Source organism: Chiloscyllium punctatum, chromosome 48 (genome assembly GCF_047496795.1).
Source record: "Chiloscyllium punctatum isolate Juve2018m chromosome 48, sChiPun1.3, whole genome shotgun sequence".
Lineage (NCBI taxonomy): Eukaryota > Metazoa > Chordata > Chondrichthyes > Orectolobiformes > Hemiscylliidae > Chiloscyllium > Chiloscyllium punctatum.
The window spans coordinates 52313659-52340257 of record NC_092786.1 but is presented as its reverse complement, the minus strand read 5'-3'; the positions used below and the strand labels follow the sequence as shown (position 1 = coordinate 52340257).

Genomic DNA, 26599 nt, shown 5'->3' with positions numbered 1-26599 from the left:
AATGGCTGAGACACCTATCAATTCTAGGGTAATTAGGGATAGGCAATAAAGGTGGCCTCGTCAGTGATGACACCCATGTCCCATAAATGACTGAATTAGCTTTATTGTCCCATGTACTCAAATGAGTACAGTGAGAAGTTAATACATCACCACTTACAGTGCTATCTTAGGTACAAAAGTATCTAGCTACAGCTTCTTCAGTTACAAGATCTTAGAAAATGGAGAAATAAAAGTTCAGAACAGTGGCCTTCCAACCTATACCACAGTGGCATCAAAAAGTGTGGTGTTGGAAAAGTAGCCAATCAGGCAGCATCTGAGGAAGACAGTCGACATTCTGAGCATAAGCTCTTCTTCAGGAATGTGCCTCCAGTCTGCACCAGACCTTGACAAAAGACTGCACCAGGCTTCACCTTGAGGATCATGAGGCTGGAATATCACTCTGATATCGCCTCAAGACCAGGAGACCACACGGAGGCCATGTCAGGCCAAGAGACCGCTATGCCGCACCAACTAAAAGAAACTCTAAGGCCTATATTTATTTTCCGCCCCAAACTGATTTAAAGAGTTTTGCAAATCAAGCATGTTGATATGAGACTGCAGTTTTGTATAGACCAGACCTGGTCAGGATGGCAGATTTCCTGATTGAAGGACATTTAAATAATTCACTAAACAACAGAGAGCTTCATGATCACTTTTACTGATGCTGAAATGTTTTATAAAAAGACTCAAAATCTCAAATTATTTTAATGGGTTTTGAATTTGTGTGCACTAAACTACTAGTCCAGACCTCAGGAATATTCATCCAAAAGGACAGACAAGACACCATTACAAACAGACCTGCATAATGTATGCCATTTATCAAATTCAATACCTGTTGGATGCCCTATGGTCACTGTAGCATGATTACAGCAGCTGACCAGTTCAAGTAAAGAATGTTACAGAAAAGTTTCATTTCCACATCCAGATAACGCTACTCAAACAGGAGATAAGTTATCCCTGAATCTTAGCACAGGCATGTGGGAACATACTTAACATCTCAGAATACATCACGAACATTCAAAAAGCTTTTCTCTAAACATTGATAATGGTAAGTAGCTTAATATAAAACAGCATCAATGAAAGTGAAAATCCGAGCGTGCATATGGGCAGAAACTGCTGGTCGTAAAAGTGGTTTCCAAATTTTAGCTCTTCGATTTTTGAAGAATTTTTCATCCAATGGATTCAAATTAACTCTCTGATAATTTCCATATAAGAATCCAGTACATTCTCCACTGTGTCCAGTAATACACATACACATCAGTTCTTATCAGGCATAGGCTGAGTAAGGGGAATGCTGTAGTGTAGTATGCAGTCCCTTACAACAAACATGTAGTCCACGTACATTGAACATCTGTCCATTAAACAAGTGACAAATGCAAGTGTCACACAAAGCTGAAGAAATATCAGGAGATAAAAGCTCTTATCATGTAATTCAGCAGCTTACCATACAAAACTCCCACAAACCAGACTGGGGACACCTAGCAACAACATAGCATTTAGCACACTCCTATTGAAGACCCACTGCTGGACTAACATAGAATCCCATGATGAGAGATGAACTGAATTCAGCTACTCAGTACCCTTCCCCTTAAAATCTCATTCCGGATTCAAAACAACACTAAAGGCTGTTTTTATCTGCCATTTAATATGGAATTTATAGCTTAATTCTGAATTATGTGGCAAATTGCTGTCATGTTTACATCATGTTAGTTTTGAATGTTAGAGTATTGGATAAGGAAGCATTTAATGCTTGCTTTGTTGGCTCCTTTACAAGAGCAAAATCTGTTTAAATCTATTTCTAAGATAGCTGAAGTCATCATGAAAGACTGTTTCCTTTTCAATCTCTCCCCTTGCCTGGGATGTGGACACACTCAGATTAAAGCAACTGCACCTGTTATTCTCTAATGAGATAGCAGTCCTAAGGTCTGATAAGACTGTGGGAACTTATTGGTTTATTCAATGAAATCTTTTTGTCAGGTAGTTAAGAAAGTTCCAAACTTGATCCATGATCTGTGCTGAGTTAGTTAACCCTAACTATGGCTGTGGATGGAGTTGCTGCAAACAGCAACAACTTTCACAATTTACAAAAGGGAAAATTTGGCTAGGAGTCCACCTGATTATCATTCAGTGATACACAAGGTAAAACCAAGAGCAAGCTGGGAATGATGCTCCATTCCTTCACCCATGGGCCAAAGTGCCTGTCCACAATCAAAGATTTCCACTTTGAGCAATGTACAAAAGACATGCAGTGATGGACTCAAAACATTTAGGAAGGATGCAACTTCATTAGACAAGTTCAGTGAAATGTAGGGATGGGTTTAAAAAAAAAAGTGAAATTTAATACTTCAGAATGCTGAAATGTCAGACAACGCTCTGGTGAGCTTACTGTGCCATTCAAATGAACCCTAATCAGAGGGGAGTTACTTTCCAACAGGGAGAGAACAGAGAAACACAAACAGGTCCTTCTGTGCAACAGTCAGCAAAGAGGGGGGGACTTTGTGCTCGCAACTAGCCAGGCAGCTAGGTACGCAAGTTACAAGCTCAGGTTTCAGCAAGAAAATGATGCATGACGAACACGGCCTCTTAAAAGGGGAAAAGGGAGGAGAGACTCAGAGACAGACAGAAAATAAGAATACAGATTATAGTTCCTAAAACAAGGCCACATTTTTCTTGAATGAAGGTCACTTATATATAAAAAAAGACATTACGATAAAGAGGCATCAGAAATTTGCCTGAAACAAAACTCACATTAACTACAGCATAATTATGTATACTGGCAACTGTACAACTGGTTTATTTTTATTTTACAAATGGTCTTTGAAATGGACACCATTCTAATGCACATCAATCATTGTACGGGATGGCCTCTGAACCACGAATCTATTCCACGTTAGTAAGCTGAAATTAGAACTTCTGAGTTATAGAGTCACAGTTGAGTTATGAGACAATTTGGTATTTCCTGGACGTGAATCAGCCATGAGGAGGCTAGAAATTGGACAATCATTAAGGGGACTCGAGTTGGTAAAATAGCTACTTAATTTGTGAATGAAGATATCACAACAGCAAACATTATCACCTGAAATAAACCTGCATTTATAAAGCAACCTTCACAATCTCAATGTCCCAAAGCATAGAGTCATAGTTTTACAGCTTTTGGTCCAAACTCGTCCATGCTGGCCAGATATCCTAAATTAGTATAGCCTTTATGCCAGCATTTGGCATGTATCCCTCTAAACCCTTACTATTCATACACCCATCCAGATGCTTTTTAAATGTTGTAATTGTACCATTCTCTACCACCTCTGCTGGCAGCTCATTCCATACATCACTTGACAACCAATTAAAAACATGATGTAAGATTACCAAGCAACATACAAAATATGCCAGCTAACTTGTGCACAGCAAGTTCCCCCCAAGCAGCATTATGATAATCATCAGATGATGACTTAAATGGGATGTTTATCCTCTAGTTTAAATGGTTTCCTTTGCCTTTTTTGGTTTAATAATGCTACTTCTGCTGCTATGATCTATAAATCCTCTCATAAAGGTAGCATGCTCTTCCTTTGAAGTGGTCTGGAAATTAAAATGGAGAGTGAGGGGGGAAATATCCAACAAACTAAAGGCTGAAAACTGGAGTTAAATTAAGTGGCCATAGTTTGCAAAAGTTTTTGGGTGTTGACCTTGTGCGCTTGGCTAGCAATAGGCACATTCATTTACACGATGATAACACATGCTGGCTTAAAAAAAAAAGCACCTGCCCTTTGAAAACAAAGTCATTCATTGTTTAAAGCCATGGATACTTGCTATTATATTCAACAGGTTAAACTAACTACAGGTCAATTTTAACCGATTCCATATGACAGAAAATGCGTGGGTTTGGGTCATATGTCTATTTTATGTCTCACCTGCTTTTAGTTCCCATTGTAAACTTTTAGAATGGTTATTGTACAGTAGGGCATTCAGCCCTGTGTGCCATACTAACTTCCTACAGCAACTGCTCCTGTTATCCCATTGCACACCACTTTCCTAAAAGCTGTGCAAATTTTTTGACTTCTAGTGTTTTACCTTTAAGAAAGACTTTCAGATCTAACTCCTTTTGGAAACCAAGACTGCATCTGCTGCCACCATACTCTTAGAGTGCATTCAAGATCTTAACCACATTGTGTTAAAAAAAGATTTTCCTCATGCCAGCCTTAACTCTTCTAGGAGACAGTGAGGACTGCAGATGCTGGAGATCAGAGTCTATAGTATGTCGCCTGGAAAACCACAGCAGGTCAGGCAGCATCCGATGAGCAGGAAAATTGATGTTTTGGACTGGAGCTCTTCATCAGGCCCTTCATCACCCTTAACGCTTCTGACAATCACCTTAAATTGGTGTCCTTGGGTTGCTGACGCTTCAAACAACAGGATTAGTTTCTCTCCATCCAATCTGTCCACAGTAATCACAATTCTGAATTTTGTTTCTGATTTTTCCTTCCTCAGTGTTCCGCAGCTGGGCAGGGACATTTTGACCTTTGAACCAGGAAGACAACATACCCTCCTGTGGTCACATCTGCGATCATAGAAACAGCTGCCTGTCCCCCTAGATACTGAATCTCCTCCATCACCATTAACCTCAACTCAGAGCAAAACCAAATGGTATGTACAATGAGCAGCTGCCAAACCCACCCATTTCCCGCTGGGCATGTGAGGATATATTTAAACAATCCCCCCCCACCGCCGTCTGCAATAATTATACTTTGAACTTAGAAGTCAGAGCAAAGTCAGAGGAACGATTCCAATCATAAGATGTCAGTAGTACTACAATCTTCATGTACAAACACAATGCTTGGGTTGGCACAGTCCATACAATGCAACTTAGTCATGACAGCACTCCACTGAAATTTAGAAAATTGGTACAGACTAGCTCCAGGTGGTGGTACCTCAATCACACTGAATCACAAGGCCTATTGCACAAACATTGTGTGTGTGCGTTTGTGCGCGCGCTGGGGGGAGCTTCCATATTATCCTGCTTGTGGCATTTCTTAATCTAGAAAGTATTGATTTGAATTCTCTTTCCCTGTTTTTGGTTATTTCTTTCACGTTAACCAGTTCTCTTTTAAATGATGCAACAGTCTCTGTCTCAGAAGCCACCTGAGACAAAACATTCTATAATCTGCTTCCTCTCTTATGAAAACTTTGCTTGCGACCTTCCCTTGAGTGATAAGGATCACTGATTTGTCATGTTCTGCATCACCTTAGTCACAATTAGGCTGTAGCGCACCTTGATCCAGAAGAAACAGGACCTGAAAGCGTTCCTTGTGCAGAGCAAAATTGCTCCATTGCATCACATGGCATCAACACAGGTTCTATACAAATGTAAACATATGAACCCTCACGATCACTACTTGTAGCTAAACCATGACTGAATTTATAGACAGTTGATTCAGTAACAAATGATGAAGAAATTAAACTTTCTTGTTTGGCTTTTTAAAACTTACAAGAGAGTCACATAATCCCTACAAGTGTGGAAGTAGACAATTCGACCCATTGAGTCCACACCAACCTTCCAAAGAGCATCCCACTCAGGCACACACCGCTACACCATCCCTGTAACCCTGCATTTCCCATGGCCAATCCACCTGACGTGCACATCGTTGGACTGTGGGAGGAAACCAGAGCACTCAGAGGAAACCCCCACAGACATGGGGGGACATGCAAACTCCACACAGACAGTTGCCCAAGGGTGGAATCGAAGCTATGTCCCCGGTGTTGTAAGGCAGCAGTGCTAATCACTGAGCCCCATGCAGCTCCCAAAAAGCTTTATTTACATCTGTTAGGAAAAAAAGATTGCGAGCAAAAATTACCAATAAATTTGGCACGATTTCTGCTTCTGAAAATATACATTAAGCAACAAATTCAAAATCTTCAAAGTATCGTCACTGCACTTTTGTTGGAGGTCATCTTGAATGCTTCTCTCTCCTTGACTGTCAAACCAAGATCAAGGCTACTGCAGTATCTGATGAGCAGCTACTGATGGCATGTCGCAAGAGCTGTAGCAATAGTTTTCTCAGAGGGGAGGATGGCACATCATTCACCCCCCCCAACACACTAGCCCACAATAAAAGAAAAAATTCTACCCACTACTCTGTTGTGATTTTCTGTTGAACATTGCTCTCATTTTTGATCAGCCTACTCATTTCATATTCCACACAAAGTGAAGCTTATTTTATTTTATACAGTTACCTGGTCTACCTTTATTATTTTGACTTAATTTTCTGGCTTTAAGAATATCAACTTATTTTGGCAATCTACCAAGATTTCTCACAGATTTGGTCTTCTGTGACCCCAGTGTCGATCTGCAAGACATGCTCAGTTCCATCTTTGCTTATGGTTGGAAAATTACAGCATGGCTCAAGCATGGGAAACACATAGGATCAGCTCCATAGGAACATCCCATCAGGCCATCAAGCCTGTCTCACTGTTCAATTATATCTGATTGAATGCTTCAATACCTTTTACCCACCCCATTCCCATAACCACTGGGAATCAGAAATGTATCCATCTCTACATTAAACATCCTCAAAGACTGAACTTCACAGCATACTGAATAGGAGAGATTTTCCTTATCTCAGATCCAAATGGCACCCCCTTCATTTTTAAATTGACTCCCCCTGCCATCACCGATTTCTGGACTCCCCAAATGGGGAAACATCTTACCTGCATCTGTACTTAAGTATTTTGCAAGTATCTGCACGTTCTGTTCCAAACTACATACCATCTTGACTTAGAACTATACTGTCGCTCCTTCATTGTCAAAATCCTGGAACTCGCTCCTGAATAGCATTGCGGGTGTACCTACATTACATGGACTGCAGCGGTAGAACAAGGTACTTCACAAGTACCTTCTCAAAGGCAATTAGTGATGGGCATTAATTGCTGGTCCCAGCCAGTAATGCCCACATCCAATAAAAGTGACCATCTGAATCTCCTTCGCTACTACTTGTGAGCTCATACTTCCAATTTCTTTAAAGAAACATCTGTACAGCCTTGCCTCCCTCTTTCTTGCCAGACCATCATTGATGGTCCATTTGATAAACAGATGGCTACTCTGGCCAAATATCAGGTTTCCACTTGCCAAATCAACCTCTAGGTTGAAACATGAGAAAGGCAAATATTATATGCACAACTTTCCTCCAAAAGACATTGACTCTTTCAAGCATTGAATTTCTTGCAAATGCAGCTCTGGTTTGTTATGCAGGTCTAAAGATTGGTCTACATAAGCTAGATGCTGTGCAAGGAAACCAAATTACTGTGTAAACTTCCAAAAATTGTAAGTATGATTTAACTCATCTTTCACACTGTTCTTAATAAAAAGACAGATGCTTAGTTGAGGGTTGCATTCATACTACTTAATAAATGAATTGCAACCAAACTAGGTGGTAAGGCTCAAGTCATCATACATCAATAATAATGCACTGGAAAGTTACGTACATGTTCGATGATGCTGCAAACACATCTGAAAGCACAGCACAGGATCTGTGTGCTTACGACAGATAGAGTCACAATACAAAAAAACCACATCAATCCTCTTGGCCATTCCTTTCTACATGCAGCTGAACATGCAGCACATAGGCAGCCAATCTGTCTAATGTGTTTATGTTGGAGATTTCCAATCTATTCCTCTTTCCCAAAGCCCTGTGATTCCCTTTTTCTAAGTTCCTGCTCAGTCTGATTCTATCAGCCAGTCTATTCCAGACCAGAACTATTGATTTAAAATAATTTCTTCACACACTTCTTGTGCGGCTTTTGTCATTTACCTTCAGTCTTTGTCTCCTCTGACAGCACCTTTCAAACTCACAACCTCCAACAGCAGAAAGTCCAGTGCAACAGATGCATTGAGAAACCATCACTTGCACGTTCCTTTCCAAACCACACGTCATCTTAACTTGGAACTATATCACTGATTCTTCCCCTCCAAGTTACATCACATTGCTGTTCCTTCACCATGGCGGTGTCAAAATCCTGAAACCCCCTTACTAACAGCGCTGTGTGTACACTGCACAGACTGCAGCAGTTTAAGACAACTGTTTGACACCACCTTCTTAATGGCAATTAAGGATGGGCAATAAATGCTGACCTTACCAGTGATGCCCATGTCTTGTAAATGACTTTTAAAAAAGTCCGATTGCTGATCCTCCTGCTAGTGAAACATTTTCTACTCAAGCGTATTCACAATTCTGAGCACCTTTAGCAAATCTACCCTTAAGGCCCACCACATTGGGAAAAATCCTATTTTCTCCAGACCTTCCACTTACTAGCAGTCCTTCATCCCTGGTGTCAATCAACAGAATCTCGTCTGCATTGTCTCTAAGGACTTGCCAAATTGCCAGTGCTTTATCATGAATTGGGCACAATACTCCAGCTGAGATTTAACTAATGATGCATAAAAGGGTTAATGTAATTTCTTTGCCTTGTTATTCCAGCTATCAATAAATAAAGGCAATGCTTTATTTAACGAATTGATCAACTTGCCCTGCCAACTTCAAAGATTTGTATGGATCACCTGGTCTCCACTCCTGCACCCTTAAAAAGTACCACTCAGTTTATTTTGCCTCTCTTGATTCTTGCCCCCCAAAAATGCATTAATGATTTCAAGAGAGAATATCGTAAGGATTTTTAATCAAGGAGCAATTCAATGAACTTTAACAGTACATTACGACTACAGTGATGGTGCAGTGGAGTATCCTGGCAGCAGCAGTGGTGTTGGTGCCCAGAGTGAGGGCTCCTGGCTGCAGTAGGTCTGGAGTGTGGACTTTGTAGAAATCCTGGAGCCATGCTTGGGTCCTTGGCTGATAAAGATGAACTCTATTTAAGTCATTTCTTTTTATTCTCTTGTAATCTCAACTAGAGATGGATTGTGACCGGAGAACATTTTTCACTGTATCTCTGTAGGTATATGAGACAATAAATCATTCATTCATTCAAACTCATGGGATTTGCCCCAAAGTTTTTGACGGAATATTTGAATGTTGATCCTTTTGAGTTAAACCTTAATTATTCCCACACCACCTAGTGGCTTCATCACCTGATAAAATGTTGGATGGGGGTGGAATTTAAAACATCACCACCTGCCACTTCTTAGAATGTAACATTGAGAGGTCTGTTCATGGAAAAACTGCAGCCACCAAGTTTCTCAGGACTAACAAACCTGATGATTTCACTTCATCCCATACTGATAGGCAGCGAATTTCTCGCAGCCTGCAAGAGGTGCTGCCAGATTCAATTCTGCTCTGGTCAAAATTGTAAAACAGACGCATTGGCTTTAGTGCTACTCTCCACACACTGCCACATTGTGAAAACACTCCCAAGCACACCCACTTCAGAGCAGTGGCAGAGACAACACTGCAAAGAAAACACACAGACTGTTGGAATATAGTTTCAGAATTCAAACCTTTATCACTTCAGGTTTACTCTCCTTCATTCCATTGGTAACTGAGCAGCAGCAGCTGTATAATAGTTTACATACAAGAATGAAACTTGAGAACGTGTTGAGATTTGAGAGAAAGCAACAAAAGTGAAATTCAAAGTTTTGGGAGAGATCTCACTAGTGGAATGCACCTGTGGGAAAACCTCCCAGTAGATATGAGAAAGCAACTTTCTGCAGCGCTTAAACTGGGACTTCTAAAGTGGCCATTTTTCTAAAAAAAAGTCCACTGATAAATTCTTAGTTTTTTTGGGGTGGCAATGGAGGTGCAAGTTATCAATATCTGCCCAAAATCTACACCACTTTTCCAACTTAGGTTCAGAGACATGTGTGCATCAAATTTAATTTCGGGTCACACTTTTAAGATGCTCAAAAACAAATTAGAGATGGCACAGAGGCTCACACTGCTGCCTCACAGCGCCAGAGACCTGGGTTCGATTCCAGTCTCGGGTGACTGTGTGAAGTTTGCACATTCTCCCTGTATCTGTGTTGGTTTCATCCAGGTGCTCAGGTTTCCTTTCACAGTCTAAAGATGTGCAGGTTAGGTGGATTGGCCATGCTAAATTGCCCGTAGTGTCTAGGGACACGCAGGTTAGTCAATGGGAAATGCAGGGAGTGGGGGAAGTGGGTGGCTCTGGATGGGATGCTGTTCGGCGGGTCAGTGTGAACTCAATGGGCTGAATGGCCTGCTTCCACACTGTAGGATTCGATGATGCATAGTTATTTGTTAACATGCCACTAGATGCGCTTCATGCCTGCCATGATCAAAATATAACAATAAAAAGCACATTGCAAAGTTACTTTTTGTGAAGTCACCCATTTAGAAACCTCAAAAACAAATGTAGCCACTAGTTGCACTCTATGCCTACCATAATCAAAATATACTATATGCACATTGCAGTTTTGTTTTATAAACAACTACATTTTTTTCATTTTTGAATCTATGTATGGTTTAAAATATCTTTGCAGGATTTTTATAATGCTTTCTGATTCAAAAGGGATGATGAGTTACTTTAATCATTAAATATAGCAATTATTGGGTAATGCACACTTACTCACAAATATCATCAAAACATGTTGCTGCTGAAATAGTGTTTCCTGGTCCTAAAAGTCACATCACCTTTTGGAACACTCTGGTGTAAAATGTAATTGCCATTTTGCTTCCTTGTACCAATTAATGATGATGATCTGCAGAAAATTCACCAAGGCTCCTCAGACAGCACTTTCCAACCCAATGACCACTACCATTTAGAAGGCCAAGGGCATCAAAAACTTGGAAGTCTTGACAATGGAGCATAGTCCAGCAGGTTTATTTGAAATCACAAGCTTCCATTGAATACCCGAGATGGAGCAATGCTCCGAAAGCTTGTGATTACAAATAAACCTGTTGGACTATAACCTGATGTCATGAGACTTCTGAGTTTGTCCACCCCAGTCCAACACCTGCACCGCCACAGTAGAAACTTGAACACCACCAGTCCCTCACCATCTTAACTTGGAAATATATCATTGTTCTGTCAACGTTGCTGGGTCAAACCGCTGAAACTCCCTCTTTAACTGCATTGTGGGTGTACCTACAGAACAAAGACTTCCATGATTCAAGAAGGCGGCACACCACCACCTTCTCAGGGCAACTAGGCCACATCCCATTAATAAGTTTTTTGTAAAAGCAAATAATTTGGTTATCTACTTCCTGCAAGTTTAAGTAGTAATAATAAAGCCACAGTAGTCCCAGCAAATTGCTCTCTTAGAGTGAGATGACTGGTAGTGGTTAATCTGAGGGTAACCACACCTTAAGTGAGGGGTGAGGTTGAGAATTTGGGACCATCATGGTGACCTCAGCTGGTATGGGACTTGTACCTACACTTTCAGCACCATCCTGTACCACAAACCAGCCATTCAGCCTACTGAGCTAACCAATCCCCGGAGATTTTAGTGATGTTCAAAACATATTCATTTTCAATATTCATTGAATTTATCCTCTTTTTGGAGTTTGAATTCCCTTCTCCCAGCCTTATAAAGGTTTTTGGTGGTGTGAGGAAAAAAGATGTACAAATGATAACAGAATCTGAACTTAATTTTTTTTTTAAATTGATTACACAGAGCAGAGAATGCAATTAAAACCTAGTTAGGAACCTGTGCATCTGCTCTCTATGCAAAAGAGTTCGAACATTGAGAAAATTGAATTTCCAGGATCAGTCCCTAGTCTGTGTTGAACAGCTTTCTAAATAGCTTTATTTCTTTCGTGGAGCAGGGGTGTGAATAACCTTAGGACATCTTAGGGAATGGGAGCTAAAGGATCGAGTTTTCATTTTCTATCATCCAGAGAGTCCCACTGGGAAGCACATAGAGTCATAGAGATGTACAGCATGGAAACAGACCCTTCGGTCCAACCCATCCATGCCGACCAGGTATCCCGCCCAATCTAGTCCCACCTGCTAGCACCCGACCCATATCCCTCCAAACCCTTCCTATTCATATATCCATCCAAATGCCTCTTAAATGTTGCAATTGTACAAGCCTCCACCACTTCCTCTGGCAGCTTCCATACCACACTCTGTGTGAAAAAGTTGCCCCGTAGGCCTCTTTTATATCTTTCCCCTCTCACCCTAAACCTATGCCCTCTAGTTCTGGACTCCCCCACCCCAGGGAAAAGACTTTGCCTATTTACCCTATCCATGCCCCTCATAATTTTGTAAACCTCTATAAGGTCACCCCTCAGTCTCCGACATTCCAGGGAAAACAGCCCCAGCCTGTTCAGTCTCTCCCTATAGCTCAAATCCTCCAACCCCTGGCAACATCCTTGAACATCTTTTCTGAACCCTTTCAAGCTTCACAACATCCTTCCGATAGGAAGGAGACCAGAACTGCACGCAATATTCCAACAGTGGCCTCACCAATGTCCTGTACAGCCGCAACATGACCTCCCAACTCCTGTACTCAATACTCTGACCAATAAAAGAAAGAATACCAAACGGCTTCTTCACTATCCTATCTACCTATGACTCCACTTTCAAGGAGCTATGAACACCAAAGAAAGATTGGGCTCCATTCTCCTGGCTTCAAGATTAAACAATTTGCCAAGACTCTTGGTCTAGACTCACTGTGGCTGAGGTACCAGATATGGGATTGTTTACCATGGAAACCATCAATTATCATCCAAAACTTTGAATTCAGCATGTTAGTCAAAGTCTGTAGTTCCATACAAACACACAAAATAAAAACACTTGCATTGCTCAGATAAGGGACTAATGGATATTTAGGAGAAAATGGCCTTGGATAGACAGGAGCTGATAAACAGCTATGTAATGACAAATAATCCACATTCCTGGATTCACAAGAAATGTCGGTCTGCCTACTTCACTGAAAAGGCATTGTATCCTAACATAGAACTGACAGAAAGTGCAGGCTGAGCTGAAGCTGAACCAGTATCCTTTGAGAAAGGAGCATTGAGGGTTACAGGGTAATACTGATTTTGTAGGATGGATAGATGGGGGATAAAAGGTCTTTGTGAAATTAGTTAACTGGTAGGGGGCATGTGTAATCATTAGAGTAGAATGTTTCTGATGTTACAACACTGACTGTATTTCATAAGTGTCAGAAGTGAGTCATTGGCTATAACAGGCATTGGAAAATACCCAGATTACAAAAAAGGGGTGTTAAAAAATATAAGTCTTCTTAAAGCATCCAGAGACTTTGAATGGAGTGATCGGATGAGGTAATTCTCCTTTATTACTTCAGATTTTGTACACTTCTACCCTTAAAACATAACACTATCAGAGCTAAACATTACTTTTATACTAAAGATTTAAGATTTTCCAGGCTGCATGAGACAGAATAGCTATCTTGAATGCAGTAACTGTCAAAGAATAAAACTGAGTAACAGGCACAATGAAGAATCATATTTACCTTGTTTCCTTCAAGATAGTCAGACAGAATTTTCTAAGAAGCTAATAATAGGGAACATCAGTGACAGACAGACAGCTATTAATTAAGGAGGCAACTGGATTAACAGGATGGAGGAGAGGCTCCTTGGCAGAAAAACAAATGAGAATAAAAGGTCACAGCTTATCACAAGCTGACATCATCAGAAACACAGAAACTCTTTTTAGATTGTTCATTTGATACCATTTAGGATGATCTCAGTGAAAGACAGCCTATTAAATAGAAATTCATTTCTGAATACATCATTTCCTCAGTCCATAATACATTGAACTCAGAGCATTGACACACTGCATAGCAGCTTTGAAAAGGGTCAATCAAATGATCAGAAGTATGCCAGGCCTCACATGAAAAATGCGATGCCACTGAGTTTAACACACTTTTTGTGGGCCCTTGATTATTTCATAGAAATATCGAGAGTGGAGCAGGATCAGGCTGTTCGGCCCATCGAACCTGTTCCACTGTTAAATCTGATCATGGCTGATCCTCTGACTCAACCTGTGTTCCTACACTCTCTCCACCCCGTATCCCTTGACACCTTTCACCACCAAAGTACTTTATTTTCTTAAATATATTCAGTGACTTAGCCTCTATAGCCTTCTGCAGTGGAAAATTTCACCAAATCACTAGGCTTTGAGTAAGGAAATTTCACCTTCTCTCAAGGTGAAATGGTCTACCATGTATTCTGAGACTGTGACCCCCTATTCTAGAGTATGCATGCGCATACACAAACACAAACAACCACAAAAGTGTGCCTAACCCTGTCAGAAGTTTATACATTTCAATGTGACCTCCTCTCATTCTTTGAAACTTGAGTGACTACAAGGACAGTCAACTTAATCTCTTCTCATACAACAAACCTGCCAACTGAGAAACCAGTTTGGACATTCTTTGTTGCACACCCTCTCCAGGAAGTACAGATTTTCTTAAAAGTGGGGACCAAAACTGCACACAATACATAAGGTGTGCTCTCACCAAGAACCTGTACAGCTGTAGCAAGACTTCCTTACTTCCGCACTCAAACCCTCTTGAACTGAAGGCCAACGTACAATTTGCCATCCTAACAGCTTGTTGCATCTGGTCAGTGACCAGTGAATAAGTCATTGAGTCACAGAGATGTACAGCACAGAAACAGACCTTTCAGTCCAATTCATCCATGCTGACCAGACATCCCAAACTGACATGGTCCCATTTGCCAGCATTTGGCCCACATCCCTCTAAATCTTGCACTCAGGTCCCTATGTACATCAACATTTCCCAATCCATAACCATTTAAATAATACCCTGCCAGTAATTTCTTTTAAACCAAAGCAGACAATTTCACGTTTATCCTTATTATACTGCATCTGTCGTGCATTTGCCCTTACACTCAAGTTGTGTAAATCCCTGAAGCCCCACTTACATTCTCCTCATCATTGACAATCCTAACTTGTTTTGAGTTGACAGAAAACTTGGAAATATTATGTTTGATTTCCCTCATCTAAATTGTTGATGTATATTGTGAATACCTGAGGCCCAAGCACCGGTGCCTGCAGGACCCCACTTATTGATACTTCTGCCCCAAAAATGACACAACGGTCTGGATTTTCCCAGGACTCTTGCTTTTCCCTACATAGAAGAAATAGGTCCAGAGTGGGAAGCTATGAATTTGGAAGGAGATTCCACTCAAGGTTTCCCTAGAAATATGAAGCAATACTTTCATTCTGACAGATGTTTCGTGGTATAGAAATGTCAGAGGAAGGCAAACACCTACTTTACATCGCAATCAGCTGCCATGTTCTGAAATGTAGAGATCCTCACAGCCTCTTTGACAGCTACTGCTAAGTCCATAATGCACGTGTGATGCTGGGATGCTGTGAGGGTCGGGTGTAAGATGGATGATGGTGGTGGTTGGGACAGGGAGGGAGAACAACAGGTTCCAGGCAGATAGGGTCAGGGTTAGGGTTCCAAGCGTTAAGTAGTCAGATGGGTAGACAGGATGGTGCTGGCTGTGAACAGGAGTAGTAGGATCCAGATAAGCAGGATGTAAGGTGTCACCTGGGGATAGTTCCAGCTTGGTGGAGGTAGGCTGTCAGATGGATAAGATGCCAAGTGGGTAGGTTGCTAGGATTCAGACAAATGATGCAGAGCTTTGGGGTAGGTGGGTGCTGATGAGATATTGGGTTCAGTAAGGGTGGGGCATGGATCTGGGGTAGGGAGGAGGGGGTTTATATTCGGCAATGGGGCGTTATAATCAGGCCAGGTCAGGAGGTGTAGTTGGGGATGTGATGTGGGTCAGTTGAATAGATACCCATGAGTATGCATGCAACAGTCTAAGTTTTCCTGGATAACTGTTTTACTCAATTACATCAAACCTCCCAAAGTCTCTAATTTAAATAGATATTTTCCAGAGGGTTTCAGGCATACATAAATTAACCTGTGGAAAGCTTTGGTTTCCAGGCAATTCCTTCAGAGAATGCTGTGATGGTAATTCAGCAGGGTCCTTGCACATAACTCCTACCTACACTGGAACAAATGTCTGGCCAGGGAAAAATCTAGGCCAATAATTCCTACCTTTTTCCTCTCTGCTAACCAATTCTTATTCCAGGTCATACTTGAAGCTGACATTAAAAGAACTGACGAGCGCGGGAGAGAGAATGAGACACAGAGAGAGAGAGAGAGAGAGAGTGAGACAGACACAGAGAGAGAGAGAGAGACAGACACAGAGAGAGAGAGAGACAGACACAGAGAGAGAGAGAGAGAGACAGACAGACAGACACAGAGAGAGAGAGAGAGAGAGACAGACAGACACAGAGAGAGAGAGAGAGAGAGAGAGAGACAGACACAGAGAGAGAGAGAGAGAGAGAGAGAGAGAGAGAGAGAGAGAGAGAGAGCAAACAACAATAAAATAAAAAGCCAGGGTATCCTCACTTACCAGGAGCGACTGTCTGCAGTGTTTTCTGATCTATCCTCTGTGTGCTGGTTAAATGATGTTGACTGGAGCCAGAAAACACCAGGTAGTGGGTTACATCCTCTTCAACTGTGTGTTCAGCATCCAATAGCACAGATAGAACAGACTCCCCCTTTAGGAGAAAAAGTCAAGATTTCATTAGGAACAGAATTGAAACTGATCATGGATTTCATCACGAAAGTAGGTTTGAGATCAGCTGATAGGTTTGGATAACTGAGTAGCTTTTATGTGAGGATTTAGGGTTATTCCCGTCATTTACCTGTAAGATTGAATCCTCTATAAATGAAGCTTAAAACAATATAACATAATAAATTTTACTAAAGCATCTCTTTCAAACTTATCAATATTTCTACACTAAACCTTTGAAATTAACTTAATCATAGAATCATACAAAGGAATCCTCGCGGTGTGGAAGCAGACCATTCAGCCCATCAGAACCACACTGAACCTCCAAAGTACATCCCATTTAGACCCATCTGCCTACTCTAATCCTGTAATCCTGCATTTCCCACGGGTAATCCACCTAACCTGCCCATCATTGGATTGTGGTAGGAAAGCAGAACACCGGGAGAATTTGGAAACTCTGGAAAGTCGCCCAAGGGGGAACTGAACCTCTGTCCCTGGTGCTGTGAGGCAGTGGTGCTAACCACTGAGCCATTATGCTGACCCTGAAGGCTAAGCAAGAACCTTTACTTGCTTAATGTGTATTTAAACATTACTTGGAGTAATCTGACCCATAAATAGATTCTTGATCAGTCAAGGAATCAAGGGTTATGGGGAAAGGGCAGGAAAGTGGACATGATCCTACTGAATTTTGGAGCAGGCTCAAGGGGCTGAATGGCCTATTCCTGTTCCTATTTCTTATGTTATTGTCTTTCACTTAAGATCAGGTGCCAACTAAATACATGCTTAAATTAACTTTTAGCAGAAAGTATGCTTATTCGTAGCTCAGGCTTGAATTCCTGATATTGGCTAGAGTTGTATAAAGGGCTCTTATCTGACCAAAACCCTAAGTCATCAAAATTATGCCTAAACTAACAATGTAATCAAAGGACTGAGCTCAACTGGTCAATACGTTTCTGTATCCTAACACACGTTAATTCTATTGTATCTTGAAAGCAAGGCCTTTGCCTTCACTACATAAACAGTTTCTGCAATTTTTGCCAAGCTGACATTGGCTTTCCTGACCCAAGTGGCCACTACACATTTTAAAAAACCCATTGCAGCTGGCAACAGGTCATTTAACAGTGACCTTACTAAGTGACAGATCTTGTCCACAGTGAACATCAATCCATCAGCATTAGTCATGGGCCACTCTCAACACCAAATAAGGAAGAATTTAAAAAGTTAGAGTAAAAAAAGACACTTAAACCGAGAATGACTGTACAATTCCAAAGTGCAGGGGGATCTAGGAGTCTTCGTGTAGGTTAATGCACAGGTACAGCCATCATCAGAAAGCCAATGGCATGCTATCCTTTATTACAAGAGGAATCAAGCAAAAATATGGATGCCAAGGTTCAATCAAACAGGGCATTATTGAGACCACATCTTCAATATGATGCACAGTCTTGATTTCCTTATTTAAGGATGGATATAGATGTGCATTGGAGGAGGTTGACCAGTTGTCATGTGAAACAATACGAAGAACTGGTCAGACTAGAATTAGTTTCTCTAGAATTCAGAAGAACCAAAGCTGACTTGATTGATGTTTGTAAAATCCTGAAAGGCCTTGACAATCTTGATGTGCTTCCTCTGAATCAAGAACTCTTAAAATTAGGGGACACCCTTTTCAGACAGATACGAAAGGAATTTCTTTTGACGGTTTGTGTACCATTGGAACACTGCTTCAGAAGGGAGTGAAATTCCAGTCATTGAATATCATTGAGGCTTGTCTAACAAGAATCTGAGGATAGATGGGAATGTGGCATTCATAACACAAACAGATCAGCTTTGACTTTATTGCATGGTAGGGTAGGCTGGATGGGCTGAATGGCCTACACCAAATTCAGATGTTTATGTGCAAATATTTGGTTCAAGTCCCACTCAAAGGGTCTTGAACACATAATTCAGGCTGACACTCCAGTGTATTATTGAGCGAATGCAGCATTGTCAGAGATGTCTTCTTTTGGATGAGATACTAAACTGAGACACCACCTACTCACTTAGGTAGATAGATAGAAAAGACCCCACGGTTTGGATTCAACAGAGAGCAGGAAAATTCTTTCCATGCCCCAATTAATGTTTATCCTCTAACTAAAACAGCATGGTACTGAGGTTCTTGGAAATTGTTGCTGTGTTTCATCATAATAGATTTCAATTGGCAGCAAAGAGCAATTGGAGATCTTTGAGACAAGAAAGGCACTATGTAAATGCAATTTAGTCCTCGTTCTTAAAACAGACAGGGATTACTGGATACACAATCAGAAAAGGGCACCGTAATGTATTTTTCCCTCCCAAGCCTCAGGTGCTGAGGGCAACATTTGGAAAGGTGAGAGTCAGTGACCAATGCACAGACTAGCAATTGGATCTGGGGTCATAATAGAATCCTTACTGTGTGGAAACAGGCTCTTCAGCTCAAATTCACACCAACCCTCCAAAGAGTATCCCACCCTGACTCATGTACCTAACCTACACATCTCTGAACACCCTGGGCAATTTATCATGGCCAATTCACGTAACCTGCACATCTTTGGATTGTGGGAGGAAACCGGAGCACCCAGAGGAAACCCACGCAGACAGAGGGAGAACGTGCAAACTTCACACAGTCGGCAGAAGCTGGAATCGAACCCGGATCCCTGGAGTCATGAGGCAGCAGAGCTAACCACTGAGCCAGCGTGCCACCCCAATGATTTGCAACCTTCAAGCCCAGACTTTGCAGAGTGCTCATCAATAAGGGGACTGCACAAACTATAGTTCATGCCTTTCACTGAACAAAAAAGCAGTGGGTGCCACTGCCCTGAAGGCTTTAAAGAAGATGCAGAAAAGATTTTCAGAGAAACAGTTCCAGGGATGAAAGTCTTTAATGACGAGAATGGATTGGAAAAGTTGGGAATGTTTTCTTTAAAATGGGAAGGTAGAGAAGAGATATAATCGAAATGTTCACAAGATGAGGCAACAAGACAGTCTTTTTTAAAAACTCAGTCATGGGATGTGGTAGTCACTGGCTATGCCAGCATTTAGAACCCAATCCCAAATGGCATGTGAGAACTTCTGGATCAAAATCCTGGAAATTTCACCCTGATGGCATTGAAGATTATCCACCCAAGTGAACAGCAGCGATTCCAGAAAGCAGCTTAACATTATTTTCTCAAGGGGCAACTAGGGATAGATAATAAATGTTGGATTAGCTGGTGATACCCACATGTTCTGAACCAATAAAAAGAAAGCACATTTTTGTGGGTCTGGAATCATGTTGGCTAGGACAAGCCAAGAAAGCATGGCAATTTTATTCCGTAAAGGGCATGAAAAAAACTAAATAGATTTTTATAACAGTTGACAATTGCAGCCATTAACTAGGAGCACAGAAATTAGGAGCAGTTCAGTCTTTTGAGCTCGGCCCACCATTTAATATAATTATGACTGATCTTCTCCCGGCCTCAACTCCACTCTCCTGCCTGCTCCCTGTAGCCTTTTATCTCTATTTTAAACAGAAACATATACACTTCTTGAATCTGTTGATTGATTCTACCTCCACTGCATTCTAAGGAAATGAGCTGCGCAGATTAACAACCCTCTGAGAGAAGGAGTTTCTCCACATCTCTGTTTTGAACCTACCTGCTCTCACACTCTATCCATGACTTCTGGTTCAAGACAGTCGCACAAGGAAGAAGATCCATTCGATATTCACCTTATCAATAGCATCTAGCATTTTACATCCTTCAATCAGATATCCCCTCATTCTTCTGAGCTTCAGGAAGTACAAACCAAATCTATTTTAACTGAATGACAGCCCTTTCATCCTTGGAATCAAACTGGTGAACCTCTTCTGAACTGCCCTTAATCCCATCAGTTTACTTAATACATCCTCCCTAGTAATTTCATCAAATTCCTCTATAGAGGAATTATCTTCCAGTGTGAAACCACAGACAAAGTATTGATTTAATGCCTCTGCCATTTCTGAGTTTCCCATTTTATTACCTCCCCATTTTCATCCTCTAAAGCGCCAACATTACTTACAATATTATCTTCCTTTTCATATACTTATAGAAGCTTTTGGCATCACTACCTATGTTTTCTGCTGCTTTTGTTTCTTAGTTAATCTTGGGTCTTTTGATTTTGTTATTAGTAAGCCTTTGCTGACATTTAAAGTTCTCCCAATCATCCAGAGTGCCGAAAACTTTTTTTTTAAATTCCAGATTTTATATTAAAATCAACTGCCCACCACCTGCCATGGTAGAATTCAAACCCATATCCCCAGAACATTTGCCTGGGGCTCTGGATTATAAATTTGAATTATGATGTTACCACTACTTTCACATAAGTGAATAGACTATGGATAGGTGGAAGGTCAAGAACCAAACAGCACCAATTCAAGGTAAATGACAAATGAACCAAAGGCAGCAGGAAGAAGTGATGATTTGCAATGCATGCCCAAATACGTGTTGGAGGCAGATTCAACTGTGCCTTTCTTAAGAGAATTGATAAGAACCCTAAGAAAAGACTTTGCAGGGCTATGAGGAAGGGTTGACTCGTAAGACTAACTTGTTTACTCTTGCAGAATGTTGGAAGAAGCAGATAAGTCTCAACTGGTTCTGCAACCGTTTTTTGTTGGTATGTCGAAGCTCAATTGTAATAACTCTCAGAACAGGGATTAGAAAGGCCAAAAAAAAGGTCCTTTAGCCAGTCTGACACACTCAGTTTCTATTAACCAGACCTGTTAGCACTGCTGCCTCAACGCCAGGGACCCAGGTTTGATTCCCACGTCGGGCGACTGTCTGTGGGGAGTTTGCACATTCTCCCAGTGTCTGCGTGGGTTTCCTCCGCGTGCTTCGGTTTCCTCCCACAGTCAAAAGATGTGCAGATGAGATGAACTGGCCATTCTAAATTGCACATAGTGTTCATGGATTTGTAGGTTAGGTACATTAATGAGGGGTAAAATGTTGAGTCAGAGAGTAGGTGAATGAGTCTGGGTGGGATACTGTTCAGAGGTTTGGCGTGGATCTGTTGGGCCAAAGGGCCTGTTTCCACACTGTAGGGTTCATATGATTCCGTGATTATTAAATTTTCTTGATTTCATCAATCAAATCTGTTGATGCACTGTCAATTCCACATTGATTCCAACTAAAATTCCACATAAACAGACCATTTACAAGCTGCACATTTTATCAATCCACTCTAAAGGTTATCAATGGATGGATTTCTTTCCAAACAAGTTTCCACTGCATAAATAATATAGCCAGGGATATATCAGGCCTCTTAATATATCTCCTAACATTCCCATCACCAACCAGAAGCTCAGAACTGACTGGATGCCAGCTGCACAGACAGCTCCATCAGTAAAGGCAAGGTGCACCTGTATAACACCATCCACAGGACACCACATTCAATTCCCAATTGGTACTCAGTTTACCCATCCCAGGCTATGGAATAGGGATACCACAGCTGGCAACAATATTCCTGAGCTGGAGCAGGAGAGACAAAGCTTCAAAGTGAGGCAACCACAACAGGAAGTTCACATTGCATTTAAAAGAGTGTCAGTAGTGATGGCTTTTGCAGGTGAACAGCCTGCCAATCAGTGCAGCCCAGGGCTAGGATGAAGAACTGTCATTTGAGAAGTCTAGGAGCCTACGGGTCCCAAGCCTCAGAACTTTCAACACGACGGGGAGAAATTTAAAAAGGGAACAACAACATTTGGCAGAAATGCATCTCAAATGACCAACAGTGTACTTTGGCAGTGACATGTATAAAGGAGTGTTTGATTTGAGCCAGGATACAATTTGATATTCAATACTGCTACTGAGGAAAACTGTTACAGCACAGCAAGGAAGGTATTAGCGCAGTTTACTGTAATCAACCACTCCATATATAATCAACCACTCCTGGAACTTCTCAATGAATAAAACAAGAGGATTCATTGTTTTCATTTCAAAGCTGAACTATTTTTATTTAAAACACTTTCTCAGGTTCAATCCTCTGATCGCAAGGCTTTGCTTCAGGTCACTGTTTGCCTGACTAGAATTCTAGAGGTTGGAGGGTACAGCTGTGGGGATAACTTCACAGCAATTGTACAGGCTAGAGTGAGTGGCAGACAACAAATGGACCATTGACGCCAGTGCTACTGTTTCTGATTGACATTTGCATACCCCCGACAGTCAAGGACCATATATTCAGGTTAGCGTGAAAAGAAATTGGGAGCATTATCAATTCATATCAACTCACAAAATTTATTTCATGACACTTTCAGTTATCTTGGTGCAAGTTACATCACTGCAAAGTTTCACTTCTTCTGAAAATCAACTACTCTATGACGAAACGGAATCAATAGTACGGTACTGGTTTGGCTGCAATTCAAATCCCTCTGGGCATCTTTTAAAATTATCTTTAACTAGTCTCTTAATTTTGCTCTTTTCCAACTCTTTTCTGTAGCCAACCATGGTTGCTGGGATACAGAGACTGCCCACATAGTGTCTGATTATCTGACACCAGATATTTCTTTCACAGTCAAACTATCCAGTCACAAAATGACCAAGCCCATGCCTGCAGACTGACCCAGGTTATTCACAAGGGAGCACACTTACGAGACCATGGATGAAATTTAATGGGAGCCGTTGCGAGGTGGGGAGGGAGCAGAAATTTGGAAAAGAAGTTGAAGGGTGAAACACATTGCCTTGCTGATGCGAGAGAAATTTCAGCAGTGGAAAAAAGGTGGAGGGTAGCTCCCCTGGCCAGAGGTAAACAGTGAGAAGCAATTCAACAGCTAACAAAAGGTTGCTAGGGCTTCCCCATCAATAACAGGATTGGAAGGGGAAGGGAAGGAGACAGCGAGAGAGGAGAGACAGAAGACTAACAGCGATAGGGGTATTGGGTTGTTAAGCATCCTCCATGGAGATACCTTCACTGTATATAACTTGTTCCCAGGAGGATGTCCCTGACACCGGCCCGGGGCTTGATGCAGCCACAACTTTCCGAGGCCCTGCTTCAACGAAGAACCATCAATCCTCCCGTTCAATGGTGAATGAAGGCAGGAGGGATGTTTGAGCCCCAGAGCTAAACAGTCATTTGTACAACAAGCACAGTGCTGGGACTTACAGAAATAGCTGAGGTGACATTTTGCCTGGCTTTCCAGCTTGTCATCAGTGTCATTGGCAACAAATTGGACTATTTCTTTCCCCCATCATTCTATTCTGGGATGTGGCCTGCAATTTCAGCATTTGTTGCCTACTCCTAACTGCCCTTGAACAGAGTGGCTGGCTAAACCATTTCAGATGGTGGTTAAGAGGCAACTATATTACAGTACTTCTGAAGTCACATGTATGCCATGCCAGATGAGGATGGCAGATTTTTTTGCCAAGAGGATGTTTGTCAACTGGATAGATGATTACAATGAACAATGTGGTTTCATGGACACCCATTTTTGAGATTAGTTTTCAAATGCAGAGTTTTTAATTGGGTTTAAATTTCACCAGATACTTTGCTGGGATTTGAACTCATGTCACCAAAGCATTAACCTGGACTTCTGGGTTACCAGTTCAGTGACATTACCACTCGGCCACTATCTCCTCAAATAATTACTGTTAGAAAGCAGAGTTATAGTGAGATGCAACAAAATGTTTAGCTTTGAAAGGAGCACTTTCCACCTCGAAACAAAATCTATAAAACTCAGATTCAAGCCTAATTCTAAAACACTTGAAACGGGATGAAGAATCCCTACAAATACCTGAAAAACAACTTCAGAGCTTGGGAATGACAAGATACTCTGACATTTCTAGGAATGCACGATATCACAAATTCAGGTTCACTTGACAAAAGATTTTGCATTTATGAATACTTTACACTACCTCCCTGATGCAATGGTGCATAGTGGTAACGTCACTGGGCTAGTAATTCAGAACCCAACAGTAATGTACTGGGAATGTGGGTTTGATGGCAAATTATTTAAATTCAACAACAAAACTGAGGGCAAGATGCTATCCTAATTGGTGACCATGGAGTCATTGTAGATGCTGTAAAATCTCATCAGGCTCACTAATGTCCTTCTAGGAATGCAATCTGGCATGCTTTCCTGGCCAAAGCAATGTGGTTAGCTCTGAACTGTCACCTGGGCAATTAGGGATGTGCAATAAATGCTTGCCTCACTAACAACAAAAAATCCTGTGAATGACATTAAAAAATCTGAAAGTTACCTTCAAATTTCTGTTGAGGTACTGAGTGATAAATTTTGAGGAAGTGGTGCACTTGCAACTTGTGACATTTGTTTGGTCGGGGAAACACAGCAGCCCAGCAAGCTGTTGATAAGTCTATAACCTAAGTTATCCAATAATGCTCACAGGCAAGTTTCTGTTAGTCTGATATAATACACCATTTAGGAAGAATATTGGTGGAAGCCAAGATGCAGAGACTTACAACACATTTGATGCGTTCTGTGACTGGTGAACACAGAGTGTAAATGGTGCTATTCTAAATTTAATTATTTCTGCAATGATATTCTAAGTATTGTTGTTTCTGCATTTTCTGATAGCTTTTGAATATTTGCCTGGATACTTTTCATTCTTGTCCAATAGGTAAGTCATCACCAACCTTACAGTCTACAGACAAAGGAAACAACAGCAAATTAAATATATTTGGTCTTTTCTCCTAACTGTTGACCTCTGCAGTGCACATCCATCAAAGACTACTGTAAATATAATTTCAAAATCAATTTCTCCAAAGCCTCAAAGACAAACAGTGATTTTCCTTCACTGCCCATGGGGAAAAAGTTTGATTTTCAGTCAGTATTAAACTGAAATCCAGTAATTCAAAAATAGCAACACTGTAGATGATGATTGCGCAAAACTATGTATTGACATCAAAACAGAAAAATGAAAAATTGACTAGTATGTCCTCTAAAAGCAGAAAACCACAGGAAATTAGTATTTTCAGCTTCTTTGAGTGGAACCATCAAAACTTCAATTTGAAATTTTGAAAACAGCGTGAGCCTAGAGTCCCAATAAAACAAACATCTCAACATTTCTCCAACTTGTAAAAGCTCCTTCTTAGAGAAGAAACAGATTTCCCACGTGAGAAGCAGAGGTTTATTTTTCCTTTTTCCAATATTCCCATATTTCCAACATCAAGAATGTTCAAAGTTTTGGTCTTTGAGTTGTTTAACTGTGGGGCATGAAGGCTCATAGGTGACGTATAAAGTTTGATCTCTGCTTCTATTATTTCCCATACGCCTCCATCTGTTAAAGCAAAATGTAGTCCTGACAAGTCCATTTCAGATTTAAACATTTATGAGCCAGTAGTAGTAAGAACCACACTACTGCACATTCCAAACCAGAGAACCAAAACATGAGTAACCAGTAACAAATAATAATAAACATAGATAGGGTCAAGTTGTCTTGGCCAAAGCTGACAAACCATCACTTCAACACCTTCATCTGAAACAAACACATTAAACTAACCCTTAAAACCTGTGCTGGTATCTTGATCTAACAGAAGAGAAACACTATTACGATTTCAACAAGAGGAGATCTGCAAGATGACTTCAAAGAGCTCCCACAAACACTGATAATACATTGCTTTCAAACATCTTGAAAATGTATTGCTGCCATTGTCTTGGTTCTAAACCAGGGGTAGGGAACCTGCGGCCTTCTAGGCTATTGTGTGTGGCCTTTTGAATGAATCCAAATTTTGCAACATGCTTTCTTGCTTTTCAACCACTTATTGCTGCGAATCTACATTCTCCTCCTTAACCAAAATCAAGACGCCCTTAAGGTCCCAAATGATGGATACCCATCTAGAGGATCAGCTAAAACTGCAGACCTCCATGCTGCAACCAAATATTCAAATGCTTTCCTACAAAAAGCAGTCACAACAAAGTCATTAAAAGGTTAGTTAACTTTAGAATTAACTTTTTTTTTTCTTTTTTTTAGTTAGTACTTAGTAGTTAGATTTTTACAAAATAATGTGAATTTTGAAGAATATATAATTGAAGTTTCTTGAATACAGCCTTATTAGATTACAACTAACATAATGCAGCCTTCCAACATGAAAAGATTCCC

The 26599-nt window shown here is 41.0% G+C and overlaps 1 protein-coding gene across 6 annotated transcripts in view; it reads right to left on the bottom strand.

Annotated features, from left to right (window-relative positions):
- Positions 1-26599, bottom strand: part of akap13 (A-kinase anchoring protein 13) — a 406551-nt gene that overhangs the window by 258404 nt on the left and 121548 nt on the right. For all 6 annotated transcript variants that reach the window (XM_072565220.1, XM_072565221.1, XM_072565224.1 and 3 more), the window contains exon 4: positions 16362-16509. In XM_072565220.1, coding sequence (XP_072421321.1) covers positions 16362-16509 — 148 coding nt within the window. The remainder of the gene's footprint in view (positions 1-16361; positions 16510-26599) is intronic.